Genomic DNA, 16,156 nt, shown 5'->3' on the forward strand with positions numbered 1-16,156 from the left:
TTCAAAGTGTCTGCTTGTCTAATCTTTCCTGGTTGTGTGACAAGAACCCAGTTTTTTCTACAACACTAGCATCACTGACTGTGAAGTGAAATAGAAAGGGAAGTGGTGGAGTGGAAAGAGCCCAGGTTTGGACCCACACCGACCTGGCTTAATGCTGACTGTCACTTATTAGCTGTGTGATCTTGGGTGAGTAACTTCACATTGCTGAGCCTCAGTTTCCAGCTTTGTAGTGAGAAATTGAGATAAGGTGCACTAAACAGTTGGCCCTGTTAGATACTCAATACCTGAAGCTATGGTTAATTTGTAAACAATATTAATACTATTACTGCCAACAATAATACAAAGTGGACTAACTGGACTAATAGAGATCTAACAGTTTGCCCAGTTTTCTCCTCTCACTACGTAGAAATTCATCTTTTTTTCAAATTATTGTGAAGTCTAACAAGTATTTATTGAACATGTACTCTGTAACAAGTCCTTATTAGGCTTTATGGTCACAAGATAATTGGGAGTTATTTTTATTTTTTTTTCTTTCTTTTTTTTTTTTCTTTTATTATTATTATTATTATTATTATACTTTAGGTTTTATGGTACATGTGCGCAATGTGCAGGTAAGTTACATATGTATACATGTGCCATGCTGGTGCGCTGCACCCACCAACTCGTCATCTCGCATTAGGTATATCTCCCAATGCTATCCCTCCCCCCTCCCCCCACCCCACAACAGTCCCCAGAGTGTGATGTTCCCCTTCCTGTGTCCATGTGTTCTCATTGTTCAATTCCCACCTATGAGTGAGAATATGCGGTGTTTGGTTTTTTGTTCTTGCGATAGTTTACTGAGAATGATGATTTCCAATTTCATCCATGTCCCTACAAAGGACGTGAACTCATCATTTTTTATGGCTGCATAGTATTCCATGGTGTATATGTGCCACATTTTCTTAATCCAGCCTATCATTGTTGGACATTTGGGTTGGTTCCAAGTCTTTGCTATTGTGAATAATGCCGCAATAAACATACGTGTGCATGTGTCTTTATAGCAGCATGATTTATAGTCCTTTGGGTATATACCCAGTAATGGGATGGCTGGGTCGAATGGAATTTCTAGTTCTAGATCCCTGAGGAATCGCCACACTGACTTCCACAAGGGTTGAACTAGTTTACAGTCCCACCAACAGTGTAAAAGTGTTCCTATTTCTCCACATCCTCTCCAGCACCTGTTGTTTCCTGACTTTTTAATGATTGCCATTCTAACTGGTGTGAGATGGTATCTCATTGTGGTTTTGATTTGCATTTCTCTGATGGCCAGTGATGGTGAGCATTTTTTCATGTGTTTTTTGGCTGCATAAATGTCTTCTTTTGAGAAGTGTCTGTTCATGTCCTTCGCCCACTTTTTGATGGGGTTGTTTGTTTTTTTCTTGTAAATTTGTTGGAGTTCATTGTAGATTCTGGATATTAGCCCTTTGTCAGATGAGTAGGTTGCAAAAATTTTCTCCCATTTTGTAGGTTGCCTGTTCACTCTGATGGTAGTTTCTTTTGCTGTGCAGAAGCTCTTGAGTTTAATTAGATCCCATTTGTCAATTTTGGCTTTTGTTGCCATTGCTTTTGGTGTTTTAGACATGAAGTCCTTGCCCATGCCTATGTCCTGAATGGTAATGCCTAGGTTTTCTTCTAGGGTTTTTATGGTTTTAGGTCTAACATTTAAGTCTTTAATCCATCTTGAATTGATTTTTGTATAAGGTGTAAGGAAGGGATCCAGTTTCAGCTTTCTACATATGGCTAGCCAGTTTTCCCAGCACCATTTATTAAATAGGGAATCCTTTCCCCATTTCTTGTTTTTGTCAGGTTTGTCAAAGATCAGATACTTGTAGATATGTGGCATTATTTCTGACGGCTCTGTTCTGTTCCATTGATCTATATCTCTGTTTTGGTACCAGTACCATGCTGTTTTGGTTACTGTAGCCTTGTAGTATAGTTTGAAGTCAGGTAGTGTGATGCCTCCAGCTTTGTTCTTTTGGCTTAGGATTGACTTGGCGATGCGGGCTCTTTTTTGGTTCCATATGAACTTTAGAGTAGTTTTTTCCAATTCTGTGAAGAAAGTCATTGGTAGCTTGATGGGGATGGCATTGAATCTGTAAATTACCTTGGGAAGGATGGCCATTTTCATGATATTGATTCTTCCTACAATTGGGAGTTATTTTTAAATGTCTCTGAGTTTAGCCAGGGCTACCAACAAATAAATAGGTAATTCCCTCTTTAAATGTAATATTAATGAGAATAATAATATTGGGACTAGAGTGATGTGAGACAGGCACTCACCTGGGGCACAAAACTGCAGTGAGTGCCAAAAAACTTAGTTATCAAGATAAATATTTTAATGCGATATTTAACAAAATAAAAATAAATGTAAAACATCCATAATGAACACAACAACATTCTAAATAAAGACAAGATCTGAACTTGTACTTGAACCACTCACCTCACTTACTTCACCCTAGTTCCAGCCCTGATGAAGTTGATATTCACTGGGTCTTTACTGTGTTCCTGGCAGACTTAATGGGGTCTGGCACTCACTACTCACATAACTGACCTTGAGTAGGTTACTTAACCTTGCTGGACTTCAGTTTTCTTATTAGTAAAAGAGTTATGGTAATGGGATCTACCTTTGTAGGGCTGATGGGAGGATCAAATGAAATGATTTACGTAAAACATTTAGCAGATTGCCTGGCAAAATTAGGTTATCAGTAAGGATTAGTTACTGTGATTAAGCTCAGAAGGGTGAGTACCTGGCTCAAGATTTCACAGATGGTGAGTGGCAGAGCTGGGATACAAACACAACAGGTTAAAATAACAGCTGCCCCAAGCAGCTAAGATACATCCAGGGTGTCCTTGGAGCACGGAGGAAGGCACTTCGCTTGGCTGGGAGGATCCTGGAGGATTGTGAAAGACTTTCTGAAAGCTTGTCAGCCATCCTCCTTGTCGTCATATGCTCCTGGGTGGCCGTTTCAATTCTATGAGTTATTCCAAGAAATCGCTAGAATGAAGCTTCATGAGGACAAAGGCTTGGCCCACTTTTGTTCACTTCTGCCCCTCAATATCTACAACAATGCCTGACATGTAGTAGAAGCTCAGTAAATATTCGTTGAATTGATGAATGAATGAGAATGATTATTTTAGAAAGCTAATCATTAAACAAACAAACTCTTTAAACACTGGTTTCACCTAGATCCTAATTTTTCTAGGGGCTTCACAGTTGCCATTTGGAGAGATTGAGGTAAGTAAACAACACAAAATCTATTCAAGAAAAGCCCTGTCAGATTCTTGCAGAATAGATTCTAACTTGAACCAAACGGGCAACATAACAAGTTGTAGGAAGTAAGAACACCATTTCCATCCAACATCTGACTCACCTTCCACTAACTATTGTTGTATCTGCCCATAGTATGTTCACTACAGGGAACATAACATCTTCGATGCAGAGTGAAAGCATGTTCTCTGGGTGCCTAACTCATTGCAGAAAACAAATTCCTTTTTTTTTTTTTTTTGAGACGGAGTTTTGCTCTTGTTGTGCAGGCTGGAGTGCAATGTTGCAATCTTGGCTCACTGGTTCTGAGGCGCGATCTGCCCCCTGGGTTCTCCTGGGTTCAAGCGATTCTCTGCCTCAGCCTCCCGAATAGCTGGGATTACAGGCATGCACCACTAGGCCTGGCTAATTTTGTATTTTTAGTAGAGATGGGGTTTCTCCATGTTGGTCAGGCCAGTCTCGAACTCCCGACCTCAGGTCATCTGCCCACCTCGGCTTCCCATAGTGCTGGGATTACAGGCATGAGCCATCGTGCCCGGCCCAAATTCCTTTCTTTAAAAAATGCAAATCTATGATATAACAATCAAACAGCATCATAAGAATAAATTCCCCAATGATAGAAATTTTAACAGCTAGAGTTGCTGGTGTGAAAGTCTTAGATCAACAGAATCAAAATCAGTCATAGACTTCACATCACATTAGCAACGCTAGGACAAAAGGGAACACCCACTATTCCTAGGGAACAGTGAGAGGAGCCTTTTCATTGGGTATATCAAAACGTAGCATACTAATTTGATTTTTCCTTCACAGACAAAAGGATGGCTACTTCGTGATAGGTTCTACTTACTCTGTCGTCCCAAGGTTTGATTATGTTCTTAGGAGATATTAGGAATCTTTCTGGATAATAGGAATCATGAGGAACTGATCAACTTGTATAATTTTGTCAAGAAAAACATGAGAGGCCAGGCATAGTGGCTCACGCCTGTAATCCCAGTGCTTTGGGGGGCCAAGGGAGGAGGATTGCTCGATCCCAGTAGTTTGAGACCAGCCTTAGCAACAAAGTGGACTTCCGTCTCTAGAAAAAATACAAAAATTAGCTACGTGTGGAGGCACGCGCCTGTAGTCCCAGCTACTAGGGAGGCTGAGGTGGGAGGTTAGATTGAGCCTGGGAAGTCAAGGCTGCAGTGAGCTGTGATCATGCCACTGCACTCCAGCCTGGGCGACAGAGTGAGACACTGTTTCAAAAAAGAAAAAAAAAGAAAAGAAAAGTGTAGTCGCTGGTGGAACCATGTATAACACATCTGGTAATGTATTTGGTCACATATTAAATAGCCAAAGAGATATTTTAAAGTTTAAACCAAAGTACATGTAAATTCTTTTTTTTTTTGGAGATGGAGTATCACTCTTGTTGCCCAGGCTGGAATGCAATGGTGCGATCTTGGCTCACCACAACCTCCGCCTCCCGGGTTCAAGTGATTCTCCTGCCTCAGCCTCCTGAATAGTTGGGATTACAGGTGCCTGCCACCATGCTTAGCTAATTTTTTTTATTTTTAGTAGAGATGGTGTTTTGCTATGTTGGCCAGGCTGGTCTCGAACTCCTGACCTCAGGCGATCCACCCACCTCAGCCTCCCAGAGTGCTGGGATTACAGGTATAAGCCATTGTGCCTGGCCACATTTAAATTTTTTTTAAGTTCCTGAAAAAAATCCTTCTTGAAAGCTCAGGTGATAGAGTTAATCATTTTCACAAGGCTACAAAAAGGATTTTGAAGTGATGATATGGCAAGATCATGTAATAAATTTATTGTGCATATTTAATAAATTTAAAAGGTATAAAAATTACACAATGGACATACATAGAGTTTCCATCTACCTCCCTGCCTAGAAATAAAGCTCTGCCAGTCCTGTTGAGGCCCTGTGCACCTCCCAACTGTTGCTTCTGCCTTCCTCCCACTCACCATACAATGACCATTTTCTAAATTTTGTATAAAGCATCATCATGTATATCCTTATAATTTTACTAGGCAAATTATATATAATATTGCTCTATGTGTTTTAAAAGTTTATACAAATAATGTCATAATAGTGTATGTATTCTCTGGCAGCTTGCTTTTTCCATTCAATGCTTGCGAGAGTTACCCATGTTGTCATATATAATTCTAGGCCATTCCTTCACACTGATGTATGCTATTTCCATCTATTATTATACCACTGTTTATTTACCCATTTCCTGGATGATGAAAATTTATATTATTTCCAATATTTCTTGCTATTACATACAATGCAGCTATGAACCACCTTGTACATGTTTCCTTGTGAATTTGTGTGAGTTCTCTCTCTCTATATATGAATATGTACATGTATACGTAAAATTGTTGGGTCATAGAATGACTTCTTTTCTCTGTTTGAGTTTTCATTATAGTTATAGACTGGTAGGGCTGTATGGAACTTTTGAGAAAAATCTCCTATTAATTCTCTCATTTTATAGGTGAGGAAACTCAAGGTGAAGGAAGGTTAAGTGACTTGTCCAGGGTCCCAGGGCAGTTACAGAAAGATCTATCGTTGCCAATAAAAATTACTACTGTGGTATTTGCCAGATGATGATTTTTCCATTTCCACCTTTCCATGTGTATTGACTGAAATCTTCTATAAGGAAGAACTTTTCCTTTTGGGTAGATTACAAGTCCCCAGCCTCCCGGTTCTGCCCTCTGAGATACTCTTTGTAAACTATGTGTAGCATAAACCTTTGGGTCAGATAGCTTTTCATGTTGTAAGTGTATGGACAGTGGGGCCAGCAGCCCTCATGCGATGTAACAGCATCACAGGCTGCTGTACCAAGGCGATACCAAGTATCAAGGCAGACACAGACAGGGTTCTTTCCATCATCAACAAGGGGGTGCTCCAAAGAAGAGCTGCAGATAGCCTGGGCCAGATTGGTGGTTCACAGCTCCAGGTGATGTATTTCTGACCTTCTCCCTAGTAATAATCATTACAAAGTAACAATGTGAAATTCACTGTGCTTTTGGGAACAAGTTTGCCTATACAGCTGTTCTGTTAGCATCTAAATGTATATGTGTATATAGATTAAACAGAGTAAACAGCATGAACATATGTGAAATGTTAGAAACGGGGGCATTTTTAGAAGCATGAGGCTGCTAAAAAGAGTATTTGAAAATCCACAAAAATACACAATACCTGCTGAATCCAGACTTCTTTGTCATGAGGAGCTGTATCATTAACTTCTCACGCAGATCATGGGGAACCTTGGTTTTCAAGGACAATGGCAAGTACCTCAGCTAGTGAAAAGCAACTTACTGGAAAATCTCATTTATAATCAGATATGTTTTTATTAGGCTTTTATCCTGCTCTCCTGACATATGTCCCACTCAGAAAAATAGCAGTCTTTAAAAAAGCATAATTTGAACAGAACTGCTAAAATTACCTTCAAAAATAATTCTAAAGATTGGTTACCAGTCACCCATCACCACATTGAAAATCTTTCTGGTTTGTAATTTATCTGCAAGGCATCTTTTATTTGTAAAATGAGAAATCATCATTTCTGTGTACATTTTAATCATGAAATTTTTTTGCAAATTTGTGTATCTATACATGTACTTAGGTATATATATTCTTTATCTATCTATTCATCTAACTCCTTTGAATCTACTAAAAGTCCATAAACATTAGGAAGGTTTTACTGCTGAGGTGGCAAATCATCATTGTAACTCTCCTCAATTTCTTTTTTTTTTTTTTTTATTTGAGATGGAGTTTCACTCTTGTTACCCAGGCTGGAGTGCAATGGCGTGATCTCGGCTCACCGCAACCTCTGCCTCCCGGGTTCAAGAGATTCTCCTGCCTCAGCCTCCCGAGTAGCTGAGACTACAGGCATGCACCACCATGCCCAGCTAATTTTGTATTTTTAGTAGAGACAGGTTTCTCCATGCTGGTCAGGCTAGTCTCAAACTCCTGACCTCAGGTGATCCACCTGCCTTGTTCTCCCAAAGTGCTGGGATTACAGGCATGAGCCACGGTGCCCGGCCTGTAACTCTCCTCAATTTTAACTCCAGAGTTGTCAGGCAGGGGTTGCAGGGTGCACGGATGTGTGGATGGGGTGAGTGGGTGCTTTTGGTCTTCTTACAGCTTGCTCAACAGGCAAATCATACATCTGCAATTAATTGTTACATGCAGATTCTAGAGAGATTTCTGGACTTTTTTTGCATACAAACATTGGAGAGGAATAGAAAATTAATATACAGATGTTAACTCCAGTTATTATGACTAAAGAAAAAAAGTGTTCTATTTAATTTTGAAGTGAACTTTCTCCCTGCTTCAGACTAGCACTGATAATACAAGGGTCTGCCAAGAACCTGAGTGAATGACCTGTTTGATGCTGTGCTTTTGTTGATGGCCCAAATAAAACTGGCAAAATGCAGGAAGCAGAAAGATAAGAATTACTCTAGATGTTGAAAATGGCAGAAGATTAGAGACCACAAGGCCCTAGCAGTCAGTTCATTCAAACCACAATCACCAGGCAAAGAAGCTGTGTAAGCCATGGCTAGATGGAGCGCACTCCAGCTGCTCCTGCATTCACTTCCACACAGCCCTTCACTGCTGGATGTTGCTGCCTTCGCTCTTCCCCACTGGGCTCTGAGTCCCTGAAGGTAAGAACCGCGTCCTATCTGCTTGTACATTCCCAGCAACTAGCACAGTGCCTGGCACAAAGAAACCATTAAGAAGTGCTAGTTGGCTACATTTCTCATTTTTTAGTCAGTTTTGATATCATATGGATGGGGATATGGAATGAGTATATGGAAAAATTCTTTGAAATATGTCAAGAATTACCAAAATACTTCCTCCATCAACCTACTACAGGGGCTGCTGTCCTAATGTTATAATAATATATAATTTCAATGAGTTAAGTAATCAGGCTTTGTTAAAATATAATAATGTTTGGGATAGAGTAATGGCTTAAGTTCTATCAGTCATTAACACCTTATTACTAATCAGTTTACTTTCATCCTTTCCAGTATGGGGTTGGTTGAGCGCAGGCAACTGTAGAAGTTGAGAACACTGAACATAGCTGGCTTTTAATAAACTTTTGTTGAATGATGAATGAATATTTGCCTAGCAGTAGAAACATTGGTTGAGTTCCCACTGTAATTTTTTAAAGTGAATTGTCTAGATATTAATCTAATTTTTAAAAGAATTGGTCAAACTATCACATTGAACAATTTAAAATAGTTTAGTGCATTTTTCTGTCATCATCAGATGCTTTCGAGAAATGCTATTTACTGCATCCCTTTTGAGAGACAAATACAAAGAAACCATCAGACTGGGCATTTTCCATAATTGCTGATGAGTGTAGATCGCAGAGAGAAGTGGCAAATTTTCAATTTGAAGATAAGTCTGATTAATTTAGGAAGCCAATCTTAAAAGCATTGAGCACCCAAGTGGATTTATCTGAATTATTGGAAAATTCTTTGCTTAAATCATGCTCTGAGGCATTGTGTCATGCAGAACTGATCACAGACAACTTAGTGACTTTGGACAAATTACTCAATCTCTTTAAGCCCAGTTTTCCCTATTTATCAGATGGAGCTAACAATATCTACCTTGCACATTGATATGATAATTCAGTATCAAAAAGTTATTTTGAGAACTCATTATGTCACGCAGTGTGTCAGGTTTTGTGGGTTCCAAGAGTGAGCTAAAGAGTTAGGTGTCTGCATTCATAGAGCTTCCATTTCAGTGCTGATACAGGAAGATACTGTAATGCCTAGAATGGTGCTGGGCATGGAGCAGGCACCTAGAGGATGAGATATAGTGTTACGTAATCACAACCTGTTGAGGATCCGTGCTAAACTGTTTATTGCTACCCAATAGCAACAACCCCTGTGACTGTATTAAAGCTAAAGAATTTTCAACCCCTGGTACACCAACTTAGCTCAACTTCACACAAGAAGCCTCTAATTGCAGTCTTAGCCCCACCAGATTGGGTCCAAGCATCACTGACTTGGAGCCTCCACATCCACCCTGCACTCCCAGTGGTGGGGCCTGGCATTAGTTGAATTGCTAACACTTAGCATGCTGACACAAAATGTGTTTGGAACTAGCTTTAGACATTTACATCCTCAAATTTCTGCTGTTTCTAATGCCCAAATGTTTCCTGGATTGGCCCCAGTTTCCCCTTGAGTACTCTTGGACTACTATATAACTGCAGAGTAACTAAGAACATTTTGGAGTCCAACTACTTGGTTCAAATTCCAGATATACTATTTAATATTGTGAGCAATTTACTGAATCACTCCAAACCTCAGTTTCCTCATGTGTACTGTGGGGTTAATGAGAAAAGAAAAAACAGCTCAGAGCAGTCTGAGCTCCTTGCAGGCCCAGAGAGTAATGAGTATGGGACTTCAGTTATGCTCCCCACTCCCCTAATCCATGCTTGGGGGCCACTGTTGAAAGTCATTTTGTTTCTGACTAGCTGCCTCACCCACTATCTTCATGTTCCTAGAATTTGTGATACAAGAGACAATGTAACAAAGCCAATCAATAGCTTATGTTATGTTAATGTAAATTCTTGGTAAACAATGTAGAAAATACCTCTTCTTTCCTTTTGAAAATCCACTTGTAACTGCTGCTAATTGGACTGTATATTCAGGGCAACTTGAATCCATGCTCCGGGGTTGCAGTCCTCAATCTTGGCCCAAATAAACTCTCTACTTATATTAATTTTGCCACAGCTTCTTTCTTTTAGGTTGACGTTAATAATAGTACCTATTTTAATAGGACTGCTTTCACTATTGAATGGCATAATGTATATATAAAGGTCCTAAGTAAGCACTCAAAAAATATTAGTTGTTGTTTTTATTACTAATAGTGGAAGGTGCATAGGTCATCTTTGTTGATTTACATGCAGATAAATAGTACAGGGCATTTGTATCATCCCTTTGAAGTTATAACATTTGTAATTTTAGATCTCTCTGCACACTCCAACAAGCATCATCTTTTATGGTGCATATTTTATTAAGTTTTCTGGCTGAGTGATTCCTTTTTTTATAAGGTACTTTACATTGCCAAAGCTCTTTCATAAAATTAATCTCTTTTCACTGCCACAAGGATCCTAGGAGATTAGAATGGGTGATATGCCTATACCCCTGTTGCTGACAAGGAAACTGAGGCAAAGAGAGATCTGACTCTCAAAGCTGGTGAAATTACTACTTAATTATCAAATCCTTATTCACTGTAGGGACTCAGAAACAGGCACAGAAATCAATTTCAGAAAGTTGCTCAGCAGTAACTGGAAAACGTTTTCAGTGAGTTGGAAAATCAGAATGAATCATTAACCCCCAGGCTCAGGTTGTGAAACTTAGAAATTCACATTAAGGATTTTGTTTGTTTTTGTATTTTAATCTTGTGAATTCTGCTTTCATATGCCATTTGAATGACGTAGAATCCCAAGGACACACAAGGTCTTTAGAAATTAAAGTCATAAGTTTTTGTGGATGTTTTGAAAGCCTTTCCACATTTCCATGAATCTCATATATTTTTTTCCTTTTAGAGCATGGCAAGAAATCTTGCCTCTAGGAATGAGTCAGAAACCCGTCTCCAAAAGGCAGGGCTCTACCCTGCCCAGCCTGGCCCTTTCCTAGAGTGACTTTCTCCCTCTAGGGGAGGAAAGCAGTGAGCTTCCTTTTTGGTTTCTTCAACTGTATCATGACTTTTGAGTTGAGTAGTCAGGGCAGAAGAACCAACAATAATCCAGACTTCCAGAAACTAGTTGTACGGGAAGCCTCATATCCTCTTGGCCCACCCACCCCTCTCCTGCCATTGCTGCTACACGCAGTGCCTCAGCTGTCCTGTGGATCACATACTTTCTGCCCTGGCACTGCTCTGACTTCATGTGTGGGAACAGGGATGAGATGGCTGCAGGAATGCCCAGTCATCAGGCACACACAACCTGGAAGTACATGAGAGTTAACATCCCACAGATCGACATTTGGTTGATGAGGATGGTGGTTGGTGGACAATTTTGAAGTGCGATATATGAGACTTCTCAGATGGTCCCTGCAGGATCAAGACTGGCGGACCATAGTGGTGAACAACAAAGAAATGTGTCCTTCCTTTCACTGGCTTCCCTCCTTCCCCATTTCACTGTCCCAGCCCCTCACTCTTATTCTTGGTGTCATTTCCAAAACTAAACTACCTGAATGCAAGCCTTTATCTCCAACTTTGCTTTGGGAGAGGACACAGGGGCCTCAAGCTGGTGTTTAAACTGATTACAGAACACCTGGAAAGAGTCAACATTATCACATAATATATCCCCAATTAAAATGACAATGATTTCTTGATTCTTCCATTAGAGAGGGAAGCATGGTGATTGAAGAAAAAGCCCTGAAAGAGGAGGTGTGGGTTCCAGTTTTATCAATAATGAGTTATGTGACCTAAGCTACGCTGTTTAACCATTTGGACCTCTGTGCCTGATCAGCAAAAAAGGAGATGAATTGGATTGCATCATTTCTAAGATCCTTCCGATTCCACAATTGCACATTTATTAAATAAAAACATCTGGGCGACAGTTTGTAGTAGCTGCTATCCCCCTCATTATAACCCTAGGGATTGTTCTGGCTAAAAATATGGCAATATTTTAATGCAACTTTAGACAGGCAAGTGAATCAATCCTCTGAAAGTCTAGATTAGAGAATGGGCAGCTATTCAGAACCTCAAAAAACAATAACGCTGATGAAATGAGAACAAGTCAGCTTCTTTGGGAGTCAGCAAACATTAGCAAGGGCTGCAGAATTAAGATAAGAACAGAGTAATGAGAAAACGAGTTGCAACCAACTTCGTTGACTGCATGCCAGCGGTCACTCAGTGATTCGTCAAATCCCTAACAGGGCTTGATAAATGGACTCTGAGTGTTGATATTTTTTTTTTCTCTCTTTAGAAGTTACTTGGAAATATGGCTTGGGAAAATGCTTCTACTTTGAGGAAAGTAACATGAGATCATGCAAGTGTCAGGGACAGGCAATAAACATTAAAAGGATACAGGCTTTCCATAAATCCCAAATCAAGGAGCATTAATCCAGAAAATAGATGAAAGATCATGACATTTAAGTCAACCAAAGGGCCACAAAACATGCAAAATAGATAGGTTATAAAACAAATGAGGTTGTAGATGTCACCATTTCTAAGACATGACATAGGTACTGTTATCTCCATTTTATACTTGAAAGAAAGGCTCAGAGAAGTAAATAATTTATCTGATGACACACAGCTAATTAGTGGCAGAGCTGGGATTTTAATTTTCAAGTATATATTTTAAACTAATTAAAAATTATATTTATCAAAGTAGTGCATGAACATAGTTAACAAATCAAATAGTACTACAAGAGATATAATGAAATATAGCAGTGTTTTCTATTTTGCTGGCTTTTTTCCTTTGCCTGTGTTTCCTAATGCTTTCATTTGATTTTTTTTATTTTGGCTATCATGTTCTCAATTTTCAAAAGCACTTTCTTTTTCATAGTTGCTCCTATTATTATTTTTAAAAAGCATCCTGTTCTCGTTTCATGGATGCAATATCTTAGCTCTCTGAGAATACTAACAACAGTTTTTAGTTTTGTTTTCTTCCTCTCCCTGTTTTCTCTGAATTTCATTTTTTTTTTCTGTTTGTTTGGCCTCTGTCTTTCATATCGGATGCTGAAAAAATGTTCCGTGATTCTTGGTTTTCTGTGTGTAATAGTAAGGCATTAAAAAGCTAAATGGGAGTTGTGTGTGGCGGGGAGGGGTATAATTGCTAGATAAAATCATTTGAGTTTCAGATAAAAAATAATTATTTTAAAAATATTTTTTGATACATAATATTTATACATATTTATTGGGTACATATGAAATTTTGTTACATGCATAGAATGTGCCATGATCAAGTCAGGGTGTTTAGGATATCTGTCACCTTGAATATTTATCATTTCTACTTGTTAGGAACATTTCAAGTCCTCTCTTGTAGCTATTCTGAAATATACAAAAAATAATTTTTAGTATAAATATGTCCCAAATGTTTCATGGGACATCTAACTATCTATTCTAAAAAAGTATTTATTGTTTATCTGAAATTTAAACGTAACTGGACTTTCTGTACTTCTACTTGCTAAATCTGACAACCCTGGGTGTGTGGCCTATAGACTCCTAGCTTCTAAGTGCTTGGCTATGGGCTATAGGTTTTCAATCCAGAGACTGGTTCCATTTAACTTAATCCCTTCTTCTGAGCACTGTATCTCATTCCCACCCTGTACCTCTCCTCAGTTCAGAGCTCTTCATTTTATTTCTCCAGAGGATAAATTTCTGGCCTTCTAAAGGTAGAATAAAGGGAGTGACCTGGCTGTGTTAGTAGACTTCCTGAGTGCTAAGCGTTCTATACACTAACTTTCTAGCATTCTCTTTGAGCTTTTAGTGTCTTAAGCTTTGAATGGCCCTTACAATTGAACCTAATTCTAACTGATGCAATGCCACAGTGCTTTTCAAAGGGAGTCATTTCAAAGCGAATGGTACAAGACTTCCTAGAAAAAGTGATAGAAGAGACAGATCTTAAAGGATGGTCAGTCAGGAAGATGGCGAGTGGAGGAACAGGATTCGATGTGGGAATGGTGATACAATCAGGGCACAGGGAGCATTACACAGGGTGTTCCAAAGGGTAATGCGTAGACTAGTCTGGTTGATGTAGACCAATCATGTAGGGGAGAAGTGGAAGGAAGAAATGAAAAAAGGTTGGGGGCAGATTATAGAGGGCCTTGAAAGTCAAATCGAGTTTAGAACTTCCTTTGAAAGCAATGAGGACACTGAAGGTTTTTGAGGTGGAAGCTGGAGATACAGGTCTACAGTGTTAGGGAGTTTGGAGTGAAGAATTGCAGAGTCTTCTATACACAGGTCATAACATAAATAGAGGTAACATAGAAATGAGGCCAGGGGAGTGATCTGAGTAGAGAAAGAAGAACATGTTTCAAGAGCTTATACACAGGAGCAAGGAGAAAAGAAACCTGCCAAGGATCTAGAAAAGAAGAGAGAAAGGCAGCTGGAGATTGGGGAAACAAGGAGAGTAGAAATTAATAATAACTCATTAAACCTTCAGATATCTCAAAGAAGATGGAAACTATCAGAAATGAGTACAGGCCATCAAATTTGAGGAAATAAATGTCTCTGATGACCTCTGAGTGTACAATTTTAAGAGAGTGTGGAGATGGACTCTGCTCTTCACGGTGTAAATGGGTGTTGGGAAAATAGAGGTACTAAATGTGCTCTGTTTATTTAAAAAGGTAGACAGTAAAAGAAAGGTAAATAAAAAAGCAATTAAAGGTCTCCATAGGGTCAAATGAAAAATTTTTTTAAGGGAGTGACATGGTTTGGTCTTTAAGATAGGAGAAAATTGTGCAAATTTCCAGGCTGCTAAGAGAGGTGGCGCCTGATAAAGCAGGTCCCACTGGAAATGGGAGGGTGCAACTTCCAGCTCAGAGAAAGGCCTGAACTTTGGTGAAAAGGAGAGAAAGCTCTTCTAAGAAAGAGATAGAAAAGAATCAAGGAATAAACTGTTGGATTGTTAGTTAATTTTCCATCACTGAATATTTTTCATCTTCATTATCAATGCCATTATACAGCTGATCAGAAGTTAACAGTCTTAAATAGCAATATTAGCTAGCATCTAAGATAAAAATGGCCATCACTTAGTTTCAGAGTTGTGTGTCAAACAAGCTTATAAAACAGAAGAAAAATAGAAATCTTGTGACTGTAGCCTTGACTCTCTTGGCTTATACACACCACTTTAATGGACTTCATTTATATGAGAGAGAAACAACAACAAAAAAAGTTTAGCTCATTTACACATTGATATCAATACTAGAACAGGTAACCTCCAGTGTAGACCTGGAGATTAATTACAGGATGGAACTTTAGATATCCATTTGTCAAACAGATCAAATGCCAATACCTACTCAAAGTACAGCGTGAGGTCTGTTGCCAATATTGACTGCTTCAAAAGCTGCATAAGGTCACTATATTCCTTGGAGGACAGGTTAGCAAAGATATTGTGACCCTGTAATGAGAAAGTAAAAAGTCACAAAGGACATTAAACCTGTGGTTGTTGATTACATGTTTTTCCTCTATTTAAAAAAGTCTGGGAACATTAAAAAAATCACTTTTTAAAAAGCATAGTGAAATTTTGTATAAATATAAACAGATTCTCTGGCAAACCTAGCAAAGCCAGAATGCACAGTCATTTTTGACAAAGTCTAACAAGGGACACTTTGTTACATGCTTAGTCTCAAACGGAAAATCTGTAGTTGTTGGAACTTGTCTTACTATGAATAGGTTGTGCCCACAATTCCATCTGACTACCCATTTCCTATGGAATTACTTAGAGGAGAAGTTTGTGAAACATTTGGGAACATTTCTCCCCCTAAAATAAATGCTATTTTCACTACCAGTAAAGGTTTAAGCTGGCATTTTGGAAACACTTGCTATGGCAACAAATGACTTTAAGAAGAATAAAAAGCCATTAGAACAGTGGTTCTCAACTGGGGGCCATTTCAACAATGGGGAACTTTAGCAAGGTCTAGTGACATTTTTGATTGTCACAAATGGCTGAGCTGCTACTGGCATCTAGCAGTAGAGGCCAGGGATGCTGCTACACACCCCATGATGCACAGGAGACCCCCAGAGCAAAGATTTACTGGCCCAACATGTCACTGCTGCTGAAGCAGAGGAAACCTGCCTCCCACCATTAAGGTGCGCTTTGATGAAGTGTGTAGCAGGCTAAATTCAGTATGGTAAATATGAATAATTACTGAATAGTTAGGATGCAT

General features: G+C 39.1%; 1 protein-coding gene and 1 long non-coding RNA gene across 6 annotated transcripts in view; one reads left to right on the plus strand and one right to left on the minus strand.

The window, feature by feature from the left end:
* Positions 1–16,156, minus strand: part of PDE11A (phosphodiesterase 11A) — a 447,272-nt gene that overhangs the window by 60,751 nt on the left and 370,365 nt on the right. For all 5 annotated transcript variants that reach the window (XM_024243401.3, XM_054549537.2, XM_054549538.1 and 2 more), the window contains one exon: positions 15,287–15,387. In XM_024243401.3, the coding sequence (XP_024099169.2) occupies positions 15,287–15,387 (101 nt within the window). The remainder of the gene's footprint in view (positions 1–15,286; positions 15,388–16,156) is intronic.
* The window catches only part of LOC112132294 (uncharacterized), a 51,823-nt gene that overhangs the window by 10,595 nt on the left and 25,072 nt on the right, over positions 1–16,156 (plus strand). The window lies entirely within an intron of this gene.

Source organism: Pongo abelii, chromosome 11 (assembly GCF_028885655.2).
Source record: "Pongo abelii isolate AG06213 chromosome 11, NHGRI_mPonAbe1-v2.0_pri, whole genome shotgun sequence".
Taxonomy (NCBI): Eukaryota; Metazoa; Chordata; class Mammalia; order Primates; family Hominidae; genus Pongo; species Pongo abelii.